The sequence below is a fragment of the Kogia breviceps genome, chromosome 11 (assembly GCF_026419965.1).
Source record: "Kogia breviceps isolate mKogBre1 chromosome 11, mKogBre1 haplotype 1, whole genome shotgun sequence".
Classification (NCBI taxonomy): Eukaryota; Metazoa; Chordata; class Mammalia; order Artiodactyla; family Physeteridae; genus Kogia; species Kogia breviceps.
The window spans coordinates 10,209,275-10,233,083 of NC_081320.1; the positions used below are offsets into that span (position 1 = coordinate 10,209,275).

At 41.1% G+C, this 23,809-nt stretch overlaps 1 protein-coding gene across 2 annotated transcripts in view; it reads right to left on the reverse strand.

Moving 5' to 3' along the window:
• Window positions 1-23,809, reverse strand: part of BUB1 (BUB1 mitotic checkpoint serine/threonine kinase) — a 41,528-nt gene that overhangs the window by 2,757 nt on the left and 14,962 nt on the right. For both annotated transcript variants that reach the window (XM_067006889.1, XM_059079049.2), the window contains exons 11-22: window positions 23,288-23,346; window positions 21,648-21,776; window positions 21,438-21,548; window positions 20,598-20,697; window positions 19,605-19,686; window positions 18,278-18,452; window positions 13,829-13,916; window positions 10,241-10,476; window positions 8,716-8,859; window positions 868-983; window positions 385-546; window positions 50-207 (exon numbers count right to left, since the gene is read on the reverse strand). In XM_067006889.1, the coding sequence (XP_066862990.1) occupies window positions 50-207; window positions 385-546; window positions 868-983; window positions 8,716-8,859; window positions 10,241-10,476; window positions 13,829-13,916; window positions 18,278-18,452; window positions 19,605-19,686; window positions 20,598-20,697; window positions 21,438-21,548; window positions 21,648-21,776; window positions 23,288-23,346 (1,560 nt within the window). The remainder of the gene's footprint in view (window positions 1-49; window positions 208-384; window positions 547-867; window positions 984-8,715; window positions 8,860-10,240; window positions 10,477-13,828; window positions 13,917-18,277; window positions 18,453-19,604; window positions 19,687-20,597; window positions 20,698-21,437; window positions 21,549-21,647; window positions 21,777-23,287; window positions 23,347-23,809) is intronic.

Genomic DNA, 23,809 nt, shown 5'->3' on the forward strand with positions numbered 1-23,809 from the left:
GCCTGCTGGGGAAACGGTAAGAGAAGGACCTGTTAAAAGGGCAACTTGCCTGTTTCCGAGTATGAAATTGTCTGGCTTGATGTCTCCATGGATGATTTCGCAGCCATGGACTTGTTCAATCATGCACAGCACTCTGATAGCAAAAGCGAGGACTAGAGCTTGAGGCATCACTTTTTCAGGGGTATTTTTGTAGAGGTTAATGGCATTCTAGAAACAATGGAAAGTGGAGTCCTGAGTTGGTTGCACAGGATTAATGAAATTTCAAGTCAAGAGCTTTGCCCCCACCCATCGCTCCAATAAAAGCTCCAAGTGCAAAAGGTATGTGCAAGGCATAAGCCAAAAATGTACTTCAGTTCCTGTTTGTCATAAAAGCAATACACTTACTAGTAATGTCCCATAGCTGTAGAGGTCTCCTACTAACACACTGCCATTCTGGAACAGGTGGGCAGAATAGAATTTGATAAACATGTGTCGCATGCTTGGCTTTAGTCTCTCCATCAGCTGGGTCCCGATGTAGAATTCCCAGGGGTTGGCGGGCTTCTGGACCTGCAAATCAGGTATGTGACATTCATATCCAGCTCACATTCTGGAAAATGATAGCAAGAAAGCCACTTTATCCAAATATAGGACGTGGGGTAGAAAGTGATGACAAGCTATGAATTGTTGCTGCAGCATGGGAACTGCTGCAAGGTAATTTTAGTGGCGAGGCAATTCTGAATCCTTGTGGGATAGTTTTGTTTCTTAAGTGCTGACAACAGACCTAAGTGAAACCACCACTATCTTTTTTTTTTTTTTTTTTTTTTTTAAAAAGGAGACTGGCAAACTCTAGCCCTAAAATTCATTTCCTATATTGTACAGATCATTTACCTTCAAAACAAATTTCTGCTTATTTTTGCTATCGTTCACATGTCCGTGGGTAACTTCATAGACGTGGGCAAAAGCCCCTTCTCCAAGAAGATGATCAACATAGACCAGCAAAGAACCTGAGGAGATAGATAAGTCAAAATGAAAAAAAGGCTCAAAACATTAAAGGCTATCAAAATGAAGTATTTGGGGCTTCCCTGGTGGCGCAGTGGTTGGGAGTCCGCCTGCTGATGCAGGGGACACGAGTTCGTGCCCCGGTCTGGGAGGATCCCACATGCCACGGAGCGGCTGGGCCCGTGAGCCATGGCCGCTGAGCCTGCGCGTCCCGAGCCTGTGCTCCGCAATGGGAGAGGCCGCAGCGGTGAGAGGCCCGTGTACAGAAAAAAAAAAAAAAAAAAAAAAAAAAAAAAAAAAAAAAAAGAAGTATTTGTAAATTCTTCTTGGTGCTTGAATTGCTTTAATAAATAAAAATGGATATAGCTCCCTTAGGAAGTGTTTTTCCAGTCTTACATGAAAGTTAAACAAATACCTGCCACAAAATACCCCCTTTATGACGAAGTGATGGAGGACCCAGGCCTGCCACTGAGCAGCAGGGCCTCGGGCAGCCATCCTCTCTTTACCAGTGCTGTCATATTTAAAGTGGGAGTACGTGTGCTGCCTACTTGGCAAGACTTCTGTGATGACAGAGAGAACAAGTGGACATCCTCTACAAAGTGCTAAACAAAGCTCTAACATGCCTTTGAAAAATGCAAGTGTTTTACATCAGAATAAAACGGGCAGAGTATAGTTGTACCGATATTCCTAACAGATAATTAAAAAATTTTTATTGCAGTAAACTTTCTGTCTTAGAACAGTTTTTGATTTATAGAAAAGTTGAGAAGACAGTAGTTTCTGTATGTCCTGCATCCTGTTTCCCCTACTGCTAACTTTTACATAACCAAGTTACACTGGTAACAAACAAGAACCAAAACTGGTATGTTACTGTTAACTAAACTCCACACTTTATTATTCAGATTTCACTAGTTTTCCCCTAATGTTCTAGGACACATTCATCAAGTCTCCTCAGACTCTGCTAGGCTGCGACAGTTTCTAACTTTTTGTTCTGATGACCATTACAGTTCCAAGAAGCACTGTTCTGGTAAGTTGTAGAATGCCCCTCAGCTGGATTTGTCTTGATATTTTTCAGTTACACTGGGGTTATTGGTTTTGGTAGAAAGATGACAGAGGTAAAGTTGTAACAGATTTTTAATTTTTTTTTTTTTTTTTTTTTTTGCGTTACGCGGGCCTCTCACTGTCGTGGCCTCTCCCGTTGCGGAGCATAGGCTCCGGACGCACAGGCTCAGCGGCCATGGCTCACGGGCCCAGCCGCTCCGCGGCACGTGGGATCCTCCCGGACCGGGGCACGAACCCGTGTCCCCTGCATCGGCAGGCGGACTCTCAACCACTGCGCCACCAGGGAAGCCCAGAGATTTTTAATTTTTTAAAAAAAGAATTCATGTGTTTAAAATCAAATATAAAAGAGTAGCTTTCTGGTTTCTCGCTGGCATGTAAGGAGTTTGGAAGTTGTCAGTCTACCCTCACAGTAAGAAAAAGCTGAACAAACTGAAAATCAACGACTCTTAGATCTGTTAGAGAACTGAGCTCACAGGGAAAACTGCTACCCCCCAAACTGAGGAGACAGACAGGTGAATACAGAGAATAGCAGAGCACAGAATCAGAAACTACCACTGAAGCCAGTACCGAAGGCGGGGTGGGGAGAGGAGTCACCACAGAAAGAACTGATGTCTTAGACCTTATTTAAGAACAAGTCTCTAGGGAAGCCCAAAGACAACAGGGGAGACAAATAAGGACACACAAGGGGAATTTCAGCCTTTGATACCTACAGCCACAGAAAATAGTAAACACAGCCTAAGCCCAAGCCAGATAAGCATAAACCTTACACTAAAGGGCTATTTATCTCAGTTGCTTTCAGCAGGATATCAGGACTGGCTTCTAACAAAAATTACAAGGCATAATAAAAGACAAAAAACACAGCTTGAAAAGACAGAGCAAGTTTCAGAACCAGATACAGATATAGAAAAGCTTTTGGAATGATAAGACCAGGAATAAAAAAAATTATGATTAATATGCTAAGAGCTGTAGTGAAAAAGGTAAACGACATGCAAGAATACATGAGTAATGTAAGAAGAGAAATACAAACTCCGAGAAAGAATCAAAAGGAAATACTAGAAATAAAAAAGGACTGTGACAAAATGAAGAATATCTTTGAGGGGCTCATCAATAGGCTGTATGTGTCTGGAAAAAGAAACTGTGAGCTTGACAAATACGCCAACAGAAACTTCCAACACTGAAATGCAAAGAGAAAAATAAAATGAAAAAGATAGAATGTTTAAGAACTATGGGACAACTCCAAGAGGGGTAACAAATGTGTAATGGGACACTAGGGTGAAGAAGAAAAAGAGAACAGAAGACACAGCTGGGGTAATAATGGCTGAGAAATTTCCAAAATCAATGACAGAAACTAAATCACAGATCCAGGAATTTCAGAGAATGCCAAGCAGGAAGAATACCAAAAAGCTACAGCTAGGCATGTCATGTTCAAACTGCAGAAAATCAGACAAGGAGAAAATATTAAAAGAAACCAGAAGAATAAAACCACCTTACCTATAGAGGAGCAAGCATAAGAATCACACTGACTTCTCTTCAGAAACCATACAAGCAAGAAGAGAGTGGAGTAAGTGTTGAAAGAAAGAAGAAAAAAAGCCAAAAAACCACAAACCAAGAATCCTTCCCTTTCAAAAGTGAAGAAGAAATAAAGACTTCATTAGAAAAACAAAAATTAAGGCAATCTGTCACCAGTAAACCTGCCTTGCAAGAAATGTTAAAAGAAGTTCTGGGGGGTGGGATGAATTGGGAGATTGGGATTGACATATATACACTATTGATACTCTGCATAAAATAGATAACTAATGAGAACCTAACATATAGCACAGGGAATTCTACTCAATGCTCTGTGGTGACCTAAATGGGAAGGAAATCCAAAAGAGAGGGGATATATTGGGTTGGCCCAAAAGTTCATTCATTCCGTAACATCGTACAGAAAAACCCAAATGAACTTTTTGGCCAGCCCAATATGTATACGTATAGTTGATTCACTTTGCTGTACAGCAGAAACTAACACAACATTGTAAAGCAATTATACTTCAATAAAAATTAATATACTTTAATAAAAATTAATTAATAATAAAAGTTAAAAAAAGTTAAAAGAGAAAAAAAGAAGTTCTTCAGAGGGAAGGAAGATGATGCAGGTCAGAAACTCAGATCAGAAAAGTATAGGAAAAGGAATAAATGAAGATAAAATAAAATCTTTTTTTTTTTTTTTGCGGGCCTCTCACTGTTGTGGCCTCTCCCGTTGCGGAGCACAGGCTCCGGGCGCGCAGGCCTAGCGGCCATGGCTCACGGGCTTAGTTGCTCCGCGGCATGTGGGACCTTCCCGGACCGGGGCACGAACCCGTGTCTCCTGCATCAGCAGGCGGATTCTCAACCACTGCGCCACCAGGGAAGCCCAAAATAAAATCTTTTATTTATTTATTTTTTATTCCTAATTGATCTAACAGATAGTTGTTCAAAATAACAATAGCAACAATGTGTTCAGTAAGCACAGCCTGTGGGTAAGTGAAATGAATGAGAGTAATGCCATGAGGGGGAGGAGGGAAGAATTGGTGACATTCTGTTATAAGGGACTTGTGTTATTTGTGAAGCAGTATAGTGTAATTGGAAGGTGGACATGGATTACTTGTAAATGTACACTGCAAACTCTAGGGCAACCACTAAAAAAAGTAAAGAAAGAAGTATAATTGATATGCTAAGAGAAGAGAGAAAATAGAATCACATAAATAATTAAAACCAGAGAAGGCAGAAAGAGAGTGAAAGACAAAAAAGGAAATGAAGAACAAGGGCAATAAATAGAAAACAGTAACAAATATAGTAGATATTAATCAAACTATATCACAATAGATAAAAATACAAGACCCAACTCTATGTTGTCTACAAGAAATACACCCTAAATATAAAGACATGGAAAAAATAAAAGTAAAGGCATGGAGAAAGATATGTCATGCTAACATTAATCAACAGAAAGCTGGTGTAGCTATAGTAATTTTACACAGAACAGACTTAAAAGTAAGGAAAGTTATCAAGGATAAAGAAAGGCATTACATAATGATATAGGGCTCAGTTCTCCAAGACATAACAATCCTTAATGTGTGTGAGCCTAAGAACAGAGCATCAAAATATGCAAAAATTGACAGACTTGCAAGGAGAATAAATCAATTCACTATTACAGTTGGAGATTTCTACATCCCTCTATCAACAACTGACAGATCCAACAGGCAGAAAATCCTTAAGTGCATGGTTGAACCGAACAGCACCACCACCAATCAACTGGATCTAATAGACATTCATGAAATACTTAATTTAACAACAGTGGAATATACATTCTTTTCAAGCTTACGTGGAACAGTCACCAAGAGAGACCACATTCTAGGCCATAAAACACAACTTCACCAAATTAAAAAAAAAAAAGGTAAGAAATCATACAAAGTATGCACTCAGATCACCATGGAATTAAGCTGGTAATCAATAACAGAAGGATAGGTGGAAAGTCCCCCAAAACTTGGAGATTAAATAACACACTTTGAAAACATAATTTATTGAAATTGTGAGATGTGGAAAATGCAGTATTAGAAATTTATAGCATTGAATGCATATGTTAGAAAAGAAGATCTAAAATCAATAATCTTAGTTTCCACCTTAGAAAACTGGAAAAAGAAGAGCAAATTAAATCCAAAGTAAGCAGAAGAAAATAAAAAATAAGAATCAGAGTAGAAATCAACAAAATTTAAAACTGAAAATCAATAGAGGAAATCAATGAAAACAAAAGTTGGTTCTGTGGGAAAAAAAAGTTGTTTCTTTGAAAATATCAATGAAATTGATAGCCTTCTGACAGGCTAACTAAGAAAAATTAGGGAGGACACATATTACTAATATCAGAAATGAAAGAGGGGGCATCACTACAGATCCTATGGACATTAAAAGGATAATAAAGGAATACTATGAACAGTTCTATGCCACATGTACCAAAAATGAATAAATGGAATTTGAAATTAAAAACACAATACAATTTACATTAGCAACCCCCCTCCCCAATGAAATATTTAAGTATAAATGTAACAAAATATGTACAAGGTCTACATGAGGAAAACTACAAAACTCTGATGAAACAAATTAAAAAATCTAAATATATGGAGAGATATTCTATATACACAGATAGGAAGACACAGCATTGTGAAGTTCTTCCAAACTTGATCTACAGATTCAATGCAATACCTAGCAAAATCCCACCAAGTCATTTTGTGGATAATGACAAACTAATTCTAAAGTTTATATGGAAAGGCAAAAGAATCAGATAGCCAACACAGTATTGAAGGAGAACAAATTGGAGGACCGACACTACCCAACATCAAGACTTACTATAAAAGCTACCAAAATGAGGACAGTGTGGTATTGGTGAATAAGCAAATAGATTAATGAAACAGAGCAGAGAGCCCAGCAATAGACCCTAACAAATATAGTCAATTGATCACTGACAAAAGAGTAAAGGCTATTCAATGCAGGAAAGATAGTCTTTTCAATAAATGGTGATGGAACAACCGAACATCAACATGCAAAATGAATCTAGACACAGATCTTATACGTTTGACAGAAGTTAATTCAAAATGGTTCATAGGGGCTTCCCTGGTGGCGCAGTGGTTGACAGTCAGCCTGCTGATGCAGGGGACACGGGTTCGTGCCCCGGTCCGGGAAGATCCCACATGCCGCAGAGCGGCTGGGCCTGTGAGCCATGGCCGCTGAGCCTGCGCATCTGGAGCCTGTGCTCCGCAACGGGAGAGGCCACAACAGGAGAGGCCCACGTACCGTAAAAAAAAAACAAAAAGTTTCACAGATCTGAATATATAACACGAAACTACAAAATTCCTAGCAGATAACATAGAAGAATATCTAGGTGACCTTGGGTTTGCTGATGACCTCTTGGATACAACACCAAAAGCATGATCCGTGAAAGAAAAAGAGTGATAAACTGGACTTCATTAAAATTGAAAACTTCTACTCCACAAAAAACACAGCTAACAGAATGAAAAGACAAGCCAGAGGCTGGGGGAAAATCTTTGTAAAACAACTGATAAAGGACCACCGAATAGCCAAAATATACAATGAACTCTTAATTAGAAAACTAACAACCTGATTGAAAAATGGGCAAACGAACGAACATATATCTCAGGAAAGAAGATGTTCGGATGGCAAATAAACGTATGAAAAAATGTTCAACATCATACATAATTAAAGAATTGCAAATTAAAGACAATAGTGAAATACCACTGATCATCTACTAGAATGGCTAAAACCCCAAACACTGACAATACCACATGCTGACCAGAATGTGGAGCCACAGAATTCTCATTCACTGCTGTGGGAATTCAAAACAGTACGACCCCCGCTGGAAGACAGTTCGGCAGTTCCTTACAAAAGTAAACACAGCCTTAACTATGTGGTCCAGCAATCGCACTCCTTAGCACTCACCCAAATGAACTGAAAACTTACGTCCACACAAAAACTGTACAGGAATGTTTACAGCAGCTTTACTCATCATTGCCCAAACTTGGAAGCAACCAAGATATCCTTCAGTAGGTGAATGGATAAATAAACTATAGTACCTTCCCACAATGGAATACTCCTCAGAGATGAAAGAGAAAGAGCTATCAAGTCATGAAAAGACATGGAGGAAACTTAAATGCATATTGCTAAGCCAAAGAAGCCAATCTGAAAAGTCTATATACTGTAATGATTACAACTAGGTGGAGAGGGCAGTAAGAGATCAGTGGTTGCTAGGGTTTCAGGTAGAGGGAGGAAGGGATGCATAGATGAAGCACAGGGGTTTAGGGCACTGAAACTGTTCTGTATGATACTGTAATGACAGATGCATGTCATTACACATCTGTCAAACCCCACAGAATGTACAACACAAAGAATGAGTCCTAATGTAAACTGTGAACTTTAACAAATGTGCCACACCGATGCAAGATGTTAATAATAGGGGAATCTGTGTGTGTGCGTGTGTGTGTGTGTGCGTGCACGTGCGTGCGGAAAGTACATTATGAGAAGTCTTGCTCCCATTGTTATCCACATCTACCCTGTTTCCCCTCCCACTAACAATTAACCATTTTTATTAGTTTTGAGTACCCTTCAAGTGTTCTCTGGAAATACTATCCAATATGAATATATATTATCTTGCCCCTTTTTAAGAAATAAAAAGCAGCATATAACACTAGTCTGCCCTTTCACTTAGCAGCGTGTTTTGGAGATCATTCCCTAGCTGCACAGAGTGAGCTGTAGTTTACTGTAGAGATGCCCCATAATTTATTTAAGCAGTCCCCTTAGATGACTATGTTGTTTCCAATCTGTTGCTTTTACACACACCTCACTTTGACTATATCCAGGTGTACCTGCAGGAAATTCTTAAAAGTGGATGCCTGGGTCTAAAAGTATATGCATTTTAAATTTTGATAGATATTGCCAAATTGCCCTTTATAAGTCACAGTCCCAACAGCAATCAAAATCCTACAGTCATGGCTTAACAAAACGTTCTCATCTTAATACTACAGATAAAACTTCTTACTGGAAGTGGGAGAGGGGATGGAGGGGTAGGGGTGAGGGTGGTGCCAGGAGGAATAAACATCAACTTCCCACAGAGAAAAAAAGAGTTTAAAGTTTTATTACCCATATGGTTCTTACCCAGTTGAAATTCAGTCTTGGGCTTGATGGCTGGAAGTTTACATTGCCATTCATAAGTATTTGGATAGGAACTCACGGGTTTAGAAAGCCCGGATAAAAGTTTGACAATCAACTCATCATCCCAGGGATTCTCAACAGTGAAGTCTTAAAGGAACAGGAACAAAAAAGAAAAGGAATTCAGTATCCAAGACTTTTACCAAATAAATCATAGGCAAGGCAAGTGGAGACATTCATTAAATAAGCTTTAAAAACCTTATCTTTAAAGAGCATTGATTAAAATAATAAAGCACCATTTTCAAAAGTCAAAATGGGTACTTCTGCAGTTCATGATCTGTCATTTTAGATCTACAAATTTAAATCAATATTCAGTTGGGACAAAGGAAATTAACAACAAGGGCATCTATTCTAGATTTTGCCTTTAACAAAATTATGGGTACATGTCTTTTTTTTTTTTTTTCCCCCGGTACGCGAACCTCTCACTGTTGTGGCCTCTCCCATTGAGGAGCACAGGCTCCGGACGCGCAGGCCCAGCGGCCATGGCTCACGGGCCCAGCCGCTCCGCGGCATGTGGGATCTTCCTGGACCGGGGCTCGAACCCGCGTCCCCTGCATCGGCAGGAGGACTCTCAACCACTGTGCCACCAGGGAAGCCCATGGGTGCATGTCTTAAAGGTAAACTTGGAGATTAGTTACTTCTAACACGATCATATATGTATTTTTTAAATTGCTTTCCACTTCTATTTATAAAACACGCTGCCTTTTAACACATACTACCTACGTGCAATTTGTCTGCATGAGATATACTTTGGGTCCACAAAGACACAAAGAGAAACCGTTTCTAAAGGGAAGAAAAAAGTTTCTGCCCAATTTAGAATGCTATAAAAAATTCTATTAATGGCAGTTATCAAAGACTAATCCAACATGACTGATATTTACTAGTGCTAAGCAGATGCAGGACACTTTTCTGAGCCCTCGATGTTTAGTAACTCACTTGGTCCTAAGGGTAAGACCCTAAAGTAGGTACTGCCAACCCCCCCACTTTATAGAAAACAGGGCCACAGAGAATTGAAATAATCTTGGCCAAGATCACAAGACAGCCTAAGAGGGGAAGCTAGGATTAGAGTCTAGCCGGTCTATCTCCAGAGTCTGTGCTCTTGTCCACTGTTAAGACTGTTTCTGTGTAACCTTGGGGTGGGGGTGGAGTCCTTTCACCCCGAGCCTGTTTACTTTTCTGTAAAATGGGGATAACAGTATTAGATTAAACGCCTGGCATCATGGGCCCTCCAATTCCAGTTCTCTTTTCCAACAGGAGTTATTTTGATACCTTTTAAAATTAAAACAAGTTCATTAGTCCTTCAAGTATGTTACTGTGTACGCACAGTGGTAACAGCATGCAAGTGTGTCTGAACTTGCGTTCTACTCAACGGCATTCAAGGCTCTGCTCTTTGAGCTTCTCTCATGGAACAGCTTTTAACAGGTTATTGTCCTTATTCAGGGAACCATTAAGAATGAGCATCTTTTCACACCTGGAGCGTCGATATTCCCAAGCAAGCTGGTCTGCATTGGTTCTGCCTGGAACCTGGCATTGGCATCTGCTGGATCCTCTGCAGGGGCAAAGTCAGGGTCTGTGAGTTTACAGGCCTTGAGGCCCCGCTCCGCCTTGCTGGTCGGCACGGCTGCAGCAGGTTGGCTCAGACAGAGCAAGGATGCCGAAGAGACATCTGTGGGGAACGCTGGTTCTGGGCTTTTCTCTTCAATCGGACTGGATGCGTTAAAGGGACAAGATACACACACATGATTACAAGCTTTACTGGGTTTGAACACATAAAAATCCCACAAAACAGTTTCCTTTTCATTCTAGGAATGAGATTTCAAAACTGCTTCACAAAGAGTTTATTAAAGCATTTTCTTCATACAAACAAAATATGCAGATACACAGCTTGTACAATATGAATAGAAATAAAATAAAAAACGTGGTAATATGTTAAATAGGTGAGGTGACACATTGGATATTCTTTTTTTTTTTTTTTTTTTGTGGTACGTGGGCCTCTCACTGTTGTGGCCTCTCCCGCTGCAGAGCACAGGCTCCGACGCACAGGCTCAGCGGCCATGGCTCACGGGCCCAGCCGCTCCGCGGCTTGTGGGATCTTCCCAGACCGGGGCACGAACCTGTGTCCCCTGCATTGGCAGGCAGATTCTTAACCACTGAGCCACCAGGGAAGCCCTAAATAAGTGTCTTTAAACAAAGTGCTGTGACCAGAGGCCTGTAGGATCCTAACTGTATACTTCCCCTAGAAGCAATGGGTCAGTATTTGCTAATTCAGTGTTTGCAGTGATTTTATAGAAAAGAACCAATGCAAATAACAAGTTTGGACTGTACATACGTCTCCACACACATATTCTCTCCGCACCTTTAGATCCACATATCTACAAACAGATGCACGAGTATATATTTTTATACAAATGAATTCATGCAACTTCACGTTGCATTTTCTATTTCTTGACACAGGCATTCTTCCTACCATGAATTTTTAAAAAAATAAACTAATTTTGGAATTTAGATTTAAAGAAATGTCACAGAGATAAAAGAGAATTCCCATATGCTCCTCACCAATTTCCTCTAGTGTTACCACCTCACATTAAAGTGCCTCTCTTGTCAAAACCAATAAACCAACCTTTGTCATATTACTATTGACTAACCTCCAGACCTCGTTTGGATTTCGCCAGGTTTTCCACAAGGCCCGGTGTTTGCTCCAGGATCCAATCGTGGACACCATGCTGCATTAGTTGTGAGCCTCCTTACTCTCTTCTCCTTTGTGACACTTTCTTAGTCTTTCCTAGTTTCCTAAGACCTTGTCGGTTTTGAGGAATACTGGCCAGCTATTTTGTAGACTGTCCCTCAATTTGGCTTTCTCTTGTTTTCCTCCTGGCTAGACTGTGAGTATTGGTTTGCGGAGACTATCACAGAGGTGACGTGCCCTTCTCCTCCCATGACATCACCATGTGTCATCACAGCTGACGTTAGCCTGATTATTTGGGAAAGGTGGTGTCTGCTGGGTTTCTCCACAGTTCTACTGTGGATTTTAATGCTGTACACCATTTAATCCAGTGGATGTGTGATGAACTGTAACAATTCCCTTGTTCTTAGATATTGAACATATCTCCAATATTTTATATTACAACAAAACAGATGTGTTTCCAAACCCATGTACATTGCTACTAGCAACATGAGTGCCCAAATTACTGTGGGTGCATAAACGATGAATAAAATCCTTTTCCCTTCTCCACAAAAATGTGAATTTTGGTTAACCTTCTAGTTCTTCCCCTTCTCCACTGAAAACTGAAAAGGTAAGGTATCACTGTCATCAATGCTTATGATAAAAAATAGCTGTATCTAGACTGGGAGAATTATGAACATGTGCTGGGAATCTATAGATTCAAGTTTCAGGTGTAATGATACTCGTAATGGGCCTGTCCCTGGCGGGGGACTCTGGAAACTAAATCTATGGAGTGTTGCAAGAGCCACTGACTCCCTGGGAATAAGGTTTTGAAGCTAAGGAAGCCTCTGTCCCTGGGTGTCTCCCCACATGAGTCTTGTTTCCTTGCAGCTTAACTGTCACATGCAGTCAAAGACAATAGTTTCTTGGACAGTATTACCCTGCTGGCAACAGTGATTTGTGTCCTATATACATCTAAATTAATCCTATGCCAAGTGTGGTTTATGGTAGTCTTATGAGTCAAAAGTTTAGCTGCACAAGGGAAGATTCCTGGTGGGCAGTAATAGACTATGCCCACTGAGTAAAATTTTAAATTAAAAGGCAAGACCTATTTAATTTGCATTAATTTTATTTCTAGTGAGTTAACCCTTTTCTACATGTTTACTCATTAATTTTTCTTTTCTAAGTTCTGCTCGGGTCCTTTAATCCAATCATTTATTTACTGGGGTCTTAGTTCAAGAAGAGGTTTTTGATAATAAGAAGCAGTACAGCAGAGTGGTGAGAGAGAGGATTCTGAAATCAGATAAATCCCAGGGCTGCAAAGTAGAAGCCGTACGGCTTCAGGTCCTTTATTTAGCCCTCTGGATCTGGTTTCCTCATCTATAATGCTGGAAAAGAATAGTTCCTACAACTAAAGTTATTATAAGGGTTAGTTAAAGGGTGCAGTACATGAAAAGTGTTAAGTGCTGTGCAGGAATATGATAAATACTCAAAAGACTGTAGCTACTTTTAGTGTCTATGACATTCACCAGACTATTCAAATATGGCAGAATTTTACTTCTGCAAAGCATTAGTGTATGTATGGTTAAGTCTGCATTTTGCATCAGAACCTAAGAGGCTTAAACATCCTATCTTCCTCCTCTTAAAAGAAAGTTATTAGGACTTCCCTGGTGGCGCAGTGGTTAAGAATCTGCCTGCCAATGCAGGGGACACACGTTTGATCCCTGGTCTGGGAAGATCTCACATGCTGCGGAGCAACTAAGGCCGTGCGCCACAACTACTGAAGCCCCCTTGCCCTCGAGCCCGCGCATCACAACTACTGAGCCCACGTGCTGCAACTACTGGAGCCCGCGTGCTCCAACTGCTGAAGCCCACGCACCTAGAGCCTGTGCTCTGCGACAAGAGAAGCCGCCGCGATGAGAAGCCCGCGCACCACAGCGAAGAGTAGCCCCTGCTCATCACAACTAGAGAAAGCCCGCGTGCAGCAACGAAGACCCAACACAGCCAAAAAGAAGAAAGAAAAAAAAGAAAGTTATTAATTTTCTCAATTATAATGGGTATACAGAAGCAATTAGGTGTTTGCTCAGTTCTGCAATAGTCTTTATATGTCACGGTCTTTGGCTGGCAAGAGCATCTGCTCCCCAAATCAGTGGAAGTCAGTCACAGGAAGTTTCCCCAGGGATTCTCTGCTACCCCAGCTGCTTCTCTCACTGCCCTGATGTACCAAGTGTCACTGTATTTACATGTACAGAGAGCACCTTCTAACCTAAAGCTCTGAGTTGATAAAAACTCTGGCAGCCCTTAAAGAAGGGCTGGAATGAGGTATTCCATTACAGCTTAAAAAGCAAGCGAGAATGAAAAGGGAGAGAGACAGGACCACATGCACCCACACAATACCTGAACTTTCTCTCTTTCAAGGGTTCCATCTTGTTTCTTTCACAAGAATCCAAAGTCACGTGGGTGTACTGTTCTGCTACCACATTTTCTGAAATATACAGAAAAGTAGAGATGGACATTATACATACACATATGATTTTATATGGTTATAAAGTCCAGGATTTCTTTTTACACTGACTTTCATTATAATTTCAAAATAGTATTCCGTGGTAAGATGTACTATGTTTAAAAAAAATGGGGAAAAAAAATCACTTAAAAAAATTCTACCATTATATGTGAGCATCTCAACCGTATACATCTAATCCATACAATCCTTCAAGAGGAAGGAGTCCAGAGAGCAGCAGGTCCACCGTGGGAGGATGACCAGACCACGGGAAGTTACGGGTGGCAGTGCGCACACCCTGTTCGAGGAGAAGCCGATGCCAAGGCCATGGAGGATAAAAGGCTGAAACGCTTGTGGAGGGTGGAGATTTCAGTGTCTTTCAGTGTAACTTGCCTTATTTAGTCAGCGTTCAGTGGACTGAACTGACTCAGAGTGTTTACACCAGAAAGCAACCTGGCAACACTTACTATCACTCCCTTTAATTAAAAAAAGAAATCTATCTATGGCGAGACAAACTAGATAGGGCAGAAATACAGAGCATGCATCTACCAAGTGATACTAATACAATATAGAGCCAACTATTACACTAGATTACATTTTATCAGATACTGCTTCACTGAACAGGTGCTAACACGTTTTAGTCCTAGAAGATTAGCTTCTATTTATGCAATCAAAGTGGCAAATACACTAAGAAAGGTCAATATTGACTTTATGAAAGACCCTTGACTGTTAAACAGATTAGGTTTTCCAAATTGAAACAGCTTTAAATTTTCAGAATTAAAGTAGCAAGTCTGTGATAGCGCTTGGCAATTGTCCAAGTTTCAACTAAATCCTCCTTTAAAATTCAAGAAAGAAATATATTTGGTTAGTACAGTAAGAAAAAATGTTTACTCCTTAAGTTAAAAACTTTTAGGCCTTATAGGCTCAGACTTCACATTACAATAAGCTTTCATCCAGGGGAATGAAATTCTTTGGCAGTTCTTTCACTAGTCCTTCAGTGAACAACGGCTATTAAAAAAAAAAAAAAATGCCAGCAGTGATAGTGTTTGGCTAGTAAATTAGCAGAAAAAGGTAAAGTGGTCCCAGATCTCATAGCACAGGCACATTTCAGAGATATTGCGGGTTTGTATCCAGACCACTGCAATAAAGCCAATATCACAATAAAGCGAGTCACGCAAATTTTGTGGTTTCCCAGTGCATACAGAAGTTATGTTTACACTGTACTGAAGTGCAATACCATTATGTCTAAGAAAAGTGTGCACACCTCAATTAAAAAACAGTTAATTGCTAAAAAATGCGAACCATCATCTGAGCCTTTAGGGAGTCGTAATCTTTTACGACTGGTGGAGGGTCCCGCCTCGATGCTGGTGGCTGCTGACTGATCAGGCTGGTGGCTGCTGAAGGCTGGGGTTGCCGCGCGGCAGTTTCTTAAAATAAGACAACAGTGAAGTTTGCCACGATTGACTCTTCCTTTCATGAACGATTTCCCTGTAGCATGCAATGCTGTTTGACAGCATTTTACCCACGGGAGAACTTCTTTCAAAATTGGAGTCAATCCTCTCAAACTCTGCTGCTGCTTTATCAACTCAGTGTATGTAGTATTTTACATCCTTTGTTGTCATTTCGACAATCTTCACATAAAGCAACTATACTCCAATAAAAACTAAAACAAAACAAAAAAATAATCTTCACAGCATCTGCACCAGGAGTAGATTCCATCTCAGGAAAACACTTTCTTTGCTCATCCATGAGAAGCAGCTCCTCGTCCATTAACTTTTTAATCAGGAAATCGCAGCAATTCAGTCACACCTTCTGGCTCCATTTCTAATTCTAGTTCTCTTGCTACTTCCATCACATCTGCAGTTACTTCCTCCACTGAAGTCTTGAGCCCCTCAAAGTCATCCATGAGTGTTGGGATCAACTTCTTCCAAATTCCTGATAATGTTGAGATTTCGACCTCTTCCTATGAATCAGAAATGTTTTTAATGGCATCTAGAATGCTGAATCCTTTCCAGAAGGTTTTCAATCGACTGCCCAGATTCATCAGAGGAATTACTGCCTATGGCAGCTATAGCCTTATGAAATGTATTTCTTTTTAAAAAAAATGTTATTTATTTAGGCTGCATCAGGTCTTCGTTGTGGCAGGCAGGATCTTTGTCGTGGCGTATGCACATCTCTCTAGTTGAGGCGCGCGGGCTTGGTTGCCCCACAGCACGTGGGATCTGAGTTCCCTGACCAGGGATCGAACCCGCGTCCCCTGCATTGGAAGGCGGATTCTTTACCACTGGACCACCAGGAAAGTTCCTGAAATGTATTTCTTAAATAATAAGACTTGAAAGTCTAAATTACTCCTTGATCCACGGGCTGCAGAATGGATGTTGTGTTAGCAACATTGTACATCACCATCGGAGCTCTTGGATGACCAGGTCCATTGTCAATGAGCAGTACTATTTTGGAAGGAATCTTCTAAGCAGTATGTCTTAACAGTGGACTTAAAATATTCAGTAAACCATGTTGTAAACAGATTTGCTGTCATCTGGTTTTGCTGTTCCATTTATAGAGAATAGCCAGAATAGATTAAGCATAATTCTTGAAGGCCCTAGGATTTTGGGAATGGTAAACAAGCATTGGCTTCAACTTAAAACCATCAGCTGCATTAGCCCTAATAAGAGTCAGCCTGTCCTTTGAAGCTTTAAAGTCAGACCTTGACTTCTCTCTGGCTATGGAAGTCCTAGATGACATCTTCTTCCAATATAAGGCTGTTTCATCTGCATTGAAAACCTGCTGTTTAGTATAACCACCTTCATTAATGATCTGAGCTAGATCTTCTGGATAACTTGCTGCAGTTTCTGCATCAGCACTTGCTGCTTCACCTTGCACTTTTGATAAGGAGATGCCTTCTTTCCTTAAACCTCACAAACCAACCTGTGCTACCTTCACACTTTTCTTCTGCAGCTTCCTCACCTCTCAGCCTTCATAGAATTGAAGAGAGTTAGGGCCTTGCTCTGATTAGGCTCTGGCTTCAGGGGATGTTGTGGCTGGTTTGATCTTCTATTCAGGTCACTCAAACTTTCTCCATATCAGCAATAAGGCTGTTTTGCTTTCTTAGCATTTATATGTTCACTGAAGTAGCACGTTTAATTTCCTTCAAGAACTTTTCCTTTGCATCCACATGGTGAAAGAGGCCTACCTTTAGGGATAACTGGATTTTCGACACACCATCCTCACTAAGCTTAATCATTTCTAGCTTTGGATTTGAAGTGAGAGACGTGCACCTCTTCCTTTCACTTGAACACTTGGAGGCCACTGTAGGGTTATTAACTGGCCTAAATTTCACTATTGTTGTGTCTCAGGGAAGAGAGAGGCCCGAGGAGAGTGAGGAAGACAGGGAACGACCAGCGGGTGGAGCAGTCAAGGAACACACACACAACCATTGATCAAGTTCACCATCTTCTGTGGGTGAGGTTCGTGGCACCCCAAAACAGTTACAGTAGTAACATCAAAGTCCACTGACAACAGATCACCATAACAAATATAACAATAAGGAAAAGTTTGAAATATCGCGAGAATTACCAAAATGTGACTCAGACACAAAGTGCGTAAATGTGGCCGGAAAAATGGCGCCAGTAGGCTGCTTGACACAGGGCTGCCACACACCTTCAATTTGTAAAAAAAAAAATCCAGTATCTGTGAAGTGCAATAAAGTGCAATAAAACAAGGTATGCCTGTATTTATTTTGCAGGATGGTATTTAATAGGTAATAATTATCTGTATTCAATAACTGTGTCACTCATTAAGCTTCAGTTCATATGTATAAAGATCTTTGATATGAGAATGTTGTTTGGGGAAAATAAGGACCATCTGTGAGCTTTATCAGATCACTAAAAAATTTAAAAATATGATTTTCTGAGTATAGTACTTGGCTACATCTCTAAAGTAATAAAATGTGTAGATACATATCAAGGATTAAAATTTGCTGTTTGTTACTCTTATCAAATTAGAAAATAAACTTCATATTTTTAACATTCAAGTCTATCTGTAGTGGCTATTTTGTTTGTTGTAAAACATGAAATAAAGCTATAATCCCATACAAATGGGTTGGACTTTGTATCTTTGCCTTTAAATGCTTCTATAGATTTTTCTCCCGTTCTACCTATAATCTAAGTTATTAAACTTTTAAAATGCACATAGACTTTAGAAAGACATTATGCCAAAACCAAAAACCATATATGTAATAATACAGTGAATGGATTTTAAGTTTCCTCTTTATGATTTTCAAATCTTCCAGAAGAAATCTATAAAAGAACTGAAGTTGGCAGAAGACACTAAGATAGTGTAAGGCACACCTTTATCTTCTAGAAGGTGCACTGAATCCACCGGAAGTCTGTGGAAGGGCGTAGATGCCAGCTGTGCAGCAGACGTAAAGTCTCCCGGGCTCTTGGGACTGGGAGCCAGGGTTTTGTCGTAGCGGACACCCCACACGGTTGAATCATCCAAAAACTCGTCAGTGTGACGTACTTCCTACAACGAAAGATGAACGGTAAAAAAGCAGCAATCTCCTTGTTTCATAGATGAAATTTAACACATTAATACATTTTAAGATTCAAAAAAATGAGGAATTTTAATTTTTTCGAAGAAATGGATGTAACCCCTGGCTAACGCAGAGCCAAGGACACCGTGGGTCTGTTCTTTTCCCCAGAACTGGGACACTTCATCTTTAACACACTCCAGTGGAGTTATATCACATGCAAGAGTCATGTTTTTTTTTTTAAACCAATTTTTACTTTTTTTTATAAAGATTTATCATTCATTTATTTTATTATTTATTTTTGGTTGCATCAGGTCTTAGTTGCGGCACACGGGATCTTCACTGCGGCACGTAGGCTTCTCTCTAGTTGTGGTATGAAGGTTTTCTCTTCTCTAGTTGTGGCGCGCAGGCTCCAGGGCGCGTGCACTCTGTAGTTTGCGGCATGCAGGCTGTCTAGTTGCGGCGTGCGAGCTCAGCAGTTGTGGCATGTGGGCTTAGTTGCCGCGCGGCATGTGGGATTTTAGTTCCCTGACCAGGGATCGAACCTGTGTCCCCCGCATTGTAAGGTGGATTCTGGACCACTGGACCACCAGGCAAGTCCCTACTTTTTTTCTTTTTTTTTTTTAAATTTGAAAAGTCTAGATTTACAGAGAAATTACAAAGATAATACAGAGTTCCCATATAGCCTGTAACAAACTTCTTAGGTCTAGGAAAAATATATATGCCCCCAGTGGTTCCTCCTGTCTAAAGGGAAGGCTCTTAGGATTTCCCTGGTGGTCCAGTGGTTAAGACTCTGTGCTCCCAATGCAGGCAGCCAGGTGTTTGAATCCCTAGTCAGGGAATTAGATCCTGCATACTGCAAGTAAGAGCCCCAGTGCAGCCAAATAAAGGGAAGGCTCTTAGAGGGCAAGGATCATATCATACTCATTCTTCAGTTTCTATATCTATCTTAATGTGTGGTGCATAATAGATTTGCAAATAATTATAGAATAATGTTCTATAAAACTTAATTTTCAAATAATATTTTATTTTTTCAGCACAGTTTTTTAAATACACCATCTCATTTGACTGGCATAAGCATTTGGTAAAATGACAAGAAAAGGGTTGTGGGACCCATTTCATGGATGAAGCTGAGATTTACTTACATTTGGCTTTGAAGGGAACCTCCACATCGAGCGTTCTCCAAAGGTCCTGGCTCCTGTGGGCTTATTTTTAGGCTGTGGTAATCTAAGGAAAGATTTGCAAAATTACAAACAGCAAAATATGCTAAGGAAATAAATTCTACCACTTAAGTTAGAGTGTTAAAAACATTCTCCCCTTATCCTATTTAGTTAGTATTTATACACATATTTCTTACTTTTACAACAAAACTGAGTGCAGGTTGAATTAACTTGACTATGTATATAAAAGTAGATCTACAGTTATTTAAGCGAGGGTGGAAAATACAGAACTCTCTATTGCACTGAGTTTTAAGTTTTAAGGACAAAAAAATAGTTAGGGCCGTGGTCAACAGAATGGCATGGATGCCATACGTTTTATTTCTTATTCCCAGTGCTTGGTCTAGCTACAGAACATGAATCTCTTCTACACCATGACACCTTAGTTCACACCTCTCTTTCACGGTTTAAATTATTAATGGTGTAACTTCCTGGTGCTACCCTACTCTACCCCGATGGGGCTCAGCCTTAAAACAAATGTTCTCTGCAGTGTGACCCAATATAAGCCACTTCCTTTTCTACTTTATCAATCCTGCAAATATATACAGAGCATGTATGGATACCTGTACTGGTGAATTCATTTACAGCTAATACAATTTCAAATCTATAGGATCCCTTGGTTCTCTGATGATTTATGACCATATGGTTTCCTTTTGTTACAAATACTTTTGTTATGGAAGGACTACTTTCTTTTAACCCCCCAGAACTCTGCAGATCTGGAAAAGAACTTCAGCAACAATCTCCCAGTCATGTGGTCAAAAGGCTCATCTGTGGCAGGGAGGGGGCCCAGGCCATTTGATCGGCAGGTCCTGTTCTCTCACCAGCTCACCACCTGGACTCCTGGAGGGATCTCCGCACTGTCCCTGTCACTATGGCAACATGCATCTCCCCCAGTGTTATCTTAACCAGGTATTTCTTTACCCATAATTTTCTTTGTTTCCATCTTCGAACACAGGAAAAGCAGAGGACAGAGAAGAGATAATCTTATTGACTCCCCAAGCCCCAGAAGACGTTGCATTTTCTGCAAGGGTAAAAAATTGCAGTTAATTATTACAGTAGGACAAAAACACTATCCTTTAGGTGTAACTTCAACTACAAATAAGAAAATGGAATAAGAGCTTACAGAAAACAACTGATGTCAGTTTTAGCAATACTAGGCAATGAGGTAAGTCACTCTGCAGTGACGTGAAGGGACTATGGTCACAAGGGTTAGCATGCGAGCCTCCGGTCTCGAGTTCCTGCCACACATAAAGCAGCGTTCGCCGTTCTCCTAACACACTGCTATGGTCACTGACACTGAATAAAGCTCTCCATGTCTTTGCTTTCCTACAAGGAGGAACGAAGCTCTTAGCTCTACATTTATCTTCATCGTGATCTCTCTCTGGCGTCCAGCACAAATCCTCTGGCTCTAGACAAAGGGGGGCTCGTCCTGGCTCCCAACATTCCAGCCCGAACATTCCTCTGCTGGGCATGGCTCAAGTATCCCTCAACTACTCAGTCCTTCCTGGCCACTCCTACCCATGCGGATTTTGTCCTTCTTTAGCACTTACTATTTACTATTTTGTAAGAAACAAACCAAGTCTACGGCACACATTGAGTACCTTGCCAAACAACATTGTATTTTTTTATTTCACAAACTCCATGCCCTTATGTGACAAGCTAACCAAGGGTAGGACCACTTCTTGTATAATCCTTGCTATTTCTGTGGGCAACCACACACAACGCTATCCACTTAGTAGCTATTAAACAATCTGTTATTACTTTGAAACTGGGCTTCAAATGCATCTTCATTTTGACCTAGAGATGGCCATTCATCTTTGTCATCAGAAACATCAGGAAGTGTAGGAGCCTGAAACATATTCATGATGAAACCTTAGAAGAATAGAAAGAATAATGGTAAACATGGCTGCAAAAGAGCTTTCATTAATTTGTTGTCAGATGCTACACATTCAAACAAGAGGCCTTACATACCTAATGCTTCTTTTGTGTGCACGGTGGGTGACGGCTGCACTTTGGATGGCGTTGCCTGAACCAGTCCCAGTGATGTGTTAGGAGTTGTGTGAAAAGAACTTGTGCTAGCAACCTTCTGTGTTTCACACCCTATTACAGAAATGGGGACAAAATGCAGCATCAGTAGAGAAATCAGAATAGTTTAGAAGGCACAATTTAAGAAACTTAGTATACTTATACATTTTTATTATTCTTGATAATCCTAAGGACTTCCATTACTATAATGCTTTCATATCTTTCATTTTTCTCTTTATAATAGTCCCACGAGGTAGGTAAGGCAAGAAGTATCCGTTTACAGAAAAGGAAATAAAAGCTCAAAGAGATTACGTGGCTTGATCTAAGATCATATCAAATTAGCAGACTGGTCATAAATAGCCCTCTTTGCTCCACTATACCCAAGAAATAGTTAATAGTGACGTTGTATATCTTAGGATTGGCTTTCCATCTCCCTCAGCCGGGTCCAAACCGTGGCGTACAGGGCTCTGCACAGCCTGAGCCTCTCGGCGGCTCCCACCTCACCTTCCTCCTCCTCCCCTGCTCCCTGCAGCCACGGCCGCTCTGCTGTGCTCCAAACAGTTCAGGGATATTCCTGCCCGAGGGCTCCGCCCTTGCTGTTCCCTCCACCTGAACCAGGCCTCCAAAGGCTGCAAGGGCAGCTTCCCCCGTCACGTCTCTACCCAGGTATCACCTTCTTTCTGAGGGTCCTTCCCAGTTGCCCCTGAAATTTCAACCCCTGCCCCCGTAACGGCCCCACTTCCTCTCCCCCTCCTCGCGGGTGGGAATTTCTGTCCTTTCTGCCCGTGACTGCATCTCTCACTACCTAGAACAGTGCCTGGCTCCTCCTACTGCTGTTAGGTCCTGGGTAAAGGTAGGTGTCACTGCTTTTTCAAGTAGCTCTGCTCCCACTAAACTGTCATTGGAAAGGATGGCACAGTACATGAAGGAGTGGGGGGAATGAAGACCCAATCCATGTGTCTTTTTTTTTTTTTTGGCGGGACACAGGCCTCTCACCGCTGTGGCCTCTCCCGTAACGGAGCACAGGATGCAGACGCGCAGGCTCAGCGGCCACGGCCCACGGGCCCAGCCGCTCCGCGGCATGTGGGATCCTCCCGGACCGGGGCACGAACCCGTGTCCCCTGCATCGGCAGGCGGACTCTCCACCGCTGCGCCACCAGGGAAGCCCCCATGTGTCTTATTTATAAAACTTACTTTTTTGCAAATACCTCTAACAAAGTAGTACCGAACAGAAGTATAACACTCCTAATTAAACTTTTAATCACCTTTCCGTCTTCACAATATATTAAATAAAGATGACTGGTTTTAGATTAAAATCTGCTGAGAAATTTAATAGGAAAGTTTTCACAAATCAAGTTTCCGAAGGATTCCAACTAAGAAAATGTGACTGTCAAGTGAATTTCTACCCTTATTTGAAATAGTCTGGGGTTTAACTAACCCCTGCCTTCTAAGAACGCTGACACCCAGGTTCATTAAGGCCTGAAGCCTTCATGAACTGCAGCCACCAAACAGACCCCTGGGCGATCTGGACGAGTCTGGGCAAACAGCTTAGACAGCAATGTATTACATCAATAGTTAAACATTACCTTCCTTTATCTCTGCTCCACTCTGTGGCTTGAATTCATGGGTACTTTTATTCATACACCTGGAAGAGAAAACTCTTGAGACACACACACTAACTCTCAAGAAAGAACCGTAAAAAATGTCAGCAGTTACGAGCCTGTTGTTAAAACACAGATGGCACTGCCTAGGTCTACAGTGTAAGTGAATAAGATGTTTTATGTTTTCTTTCATTTCCTTTCGAGGACAATAATTCTTACAGATAAAGGCCAGGTATTCACGTTTGCTTGACACAGTGATTCTGTACTTTAACACCCGATGATCATTCATACATGAGGCAGGGCAGGATCAGGGCTTCCCTGGTTCGAACGATCCCATTTGTGAGACAGGCCAAAGGGCTCACCCCCAGCCCCGGGCCTGCCGCCCAGCATCACTCTCCGGCGCTGGCGCCTGCGCCGCAGGGGCCACCTCTCCCGTGATGGGCAGGTCGCCACAGTGCATTGTCCTCTAGACTTCAGCAGTTATCAAGAAGGGAAAGAATGGTACGT